At 47.5% G+C, this 592-nt stretch overlaps 2 protein-coding genes across 4 annotated transcripts in view; one reads left to right on the top strand and one right to left on the bottom strand.

Annotated features, from left to right (window-relative positions):
- LOC119590739 (F-box/LRR-repeat protein 7-like) overlaps positions 1 to 592 on the bottom strand; it is a gene marked incomplete in the record, with an annotated part of 93,152 nt that overhangs the window by 71,581 nt on the left and 20,979 nt on the right.
- Positions 1 to 592, top strand: part of LOC119590740 (zinc transporter ZIP13 homolog) — a 62,164-nt gene that overhangs the window by 5,052 nt on the left and 56,520 nt on the right. For all 3 annotated transcript variants that reach the window (XM_037939435.1, XM_037939433.1, XM_037939434.1), the window contains exon 3: positions 24 to 259. In XM_037939435.1, coding sequence (XP_037795363.1) covers positions 28 to 259 — 232 coding nt within the window. In that variant the 5' untranslated portion in view covers positions 24 to 27. The remainder of the gene's footprint in view (positions 1 to 23; positions 260 to 592) is intronic.

Raw genomic sequence — 592 nt, forward strand, 5'->3', positions numbered from 1 at the left:
ACATACTCCCTTCCTTGCCACAGAGGAATGCAAAACTCCAGTCCAGAATGGCTCGAGTCAGCCATGGCTTCTAGTGTGGTAGTGTGGCCCCCATGGCCCTCGGAGTGGCTTCAGGGGGGCCATGTGGACATGTTGGCTGGCCTGGCAGAAAAGTACCAGCCATGGTTGTGCTCAGTGGTTGCCTCGGTGATCGTAGGGCTGGCCGGAATCGTGCCACTCCTTCTCATTCCCAGCGACTACGAAATCAAGTCCAACAGCGGTGAGTGTGAGAAGCGTTTTCCCATTGTGGGTTTTGTCCCCGTAAGTCATCGACTTATGTGGGAGTTGGCGAAGGTGTTTCTGGTGGGTGTTTGGTGGTGGAGGTGGCTTATCAGGAAGTTACTTGGCTAAGTTGGAAACATAGGGATCATGAACAGGTTGTGTTAAAACTCTGAGTATTGATAGGTTGGATTTATTTTTAGAAAGTGTATTTTTGCTCAAAGGAGTGGGAATGTGTGTAGATGTGTGTTTGATTTTGGTAAGGATATTATAGTTAACTTTAAAAGGTTTTATTGTCTTTAGGGTGACAAGGTTGCTAAACCCATAATATGCC

The sequence above is a fragment of the Penaeus monodon genome, chromosome 27 (genome assembly GCF_015228065.2).
Source record: "Penaeus monodon isolate SGIC_2016 chromosome 27, NSTDA_Pmon_1, whole genome shotgun sequence".
Lineage (NCBI taxonomy): Eukaryota > Metazoa > Arthropoda > Malacostraca > Decapoda > Penaeidae > Penaeus > Penaeus monodon.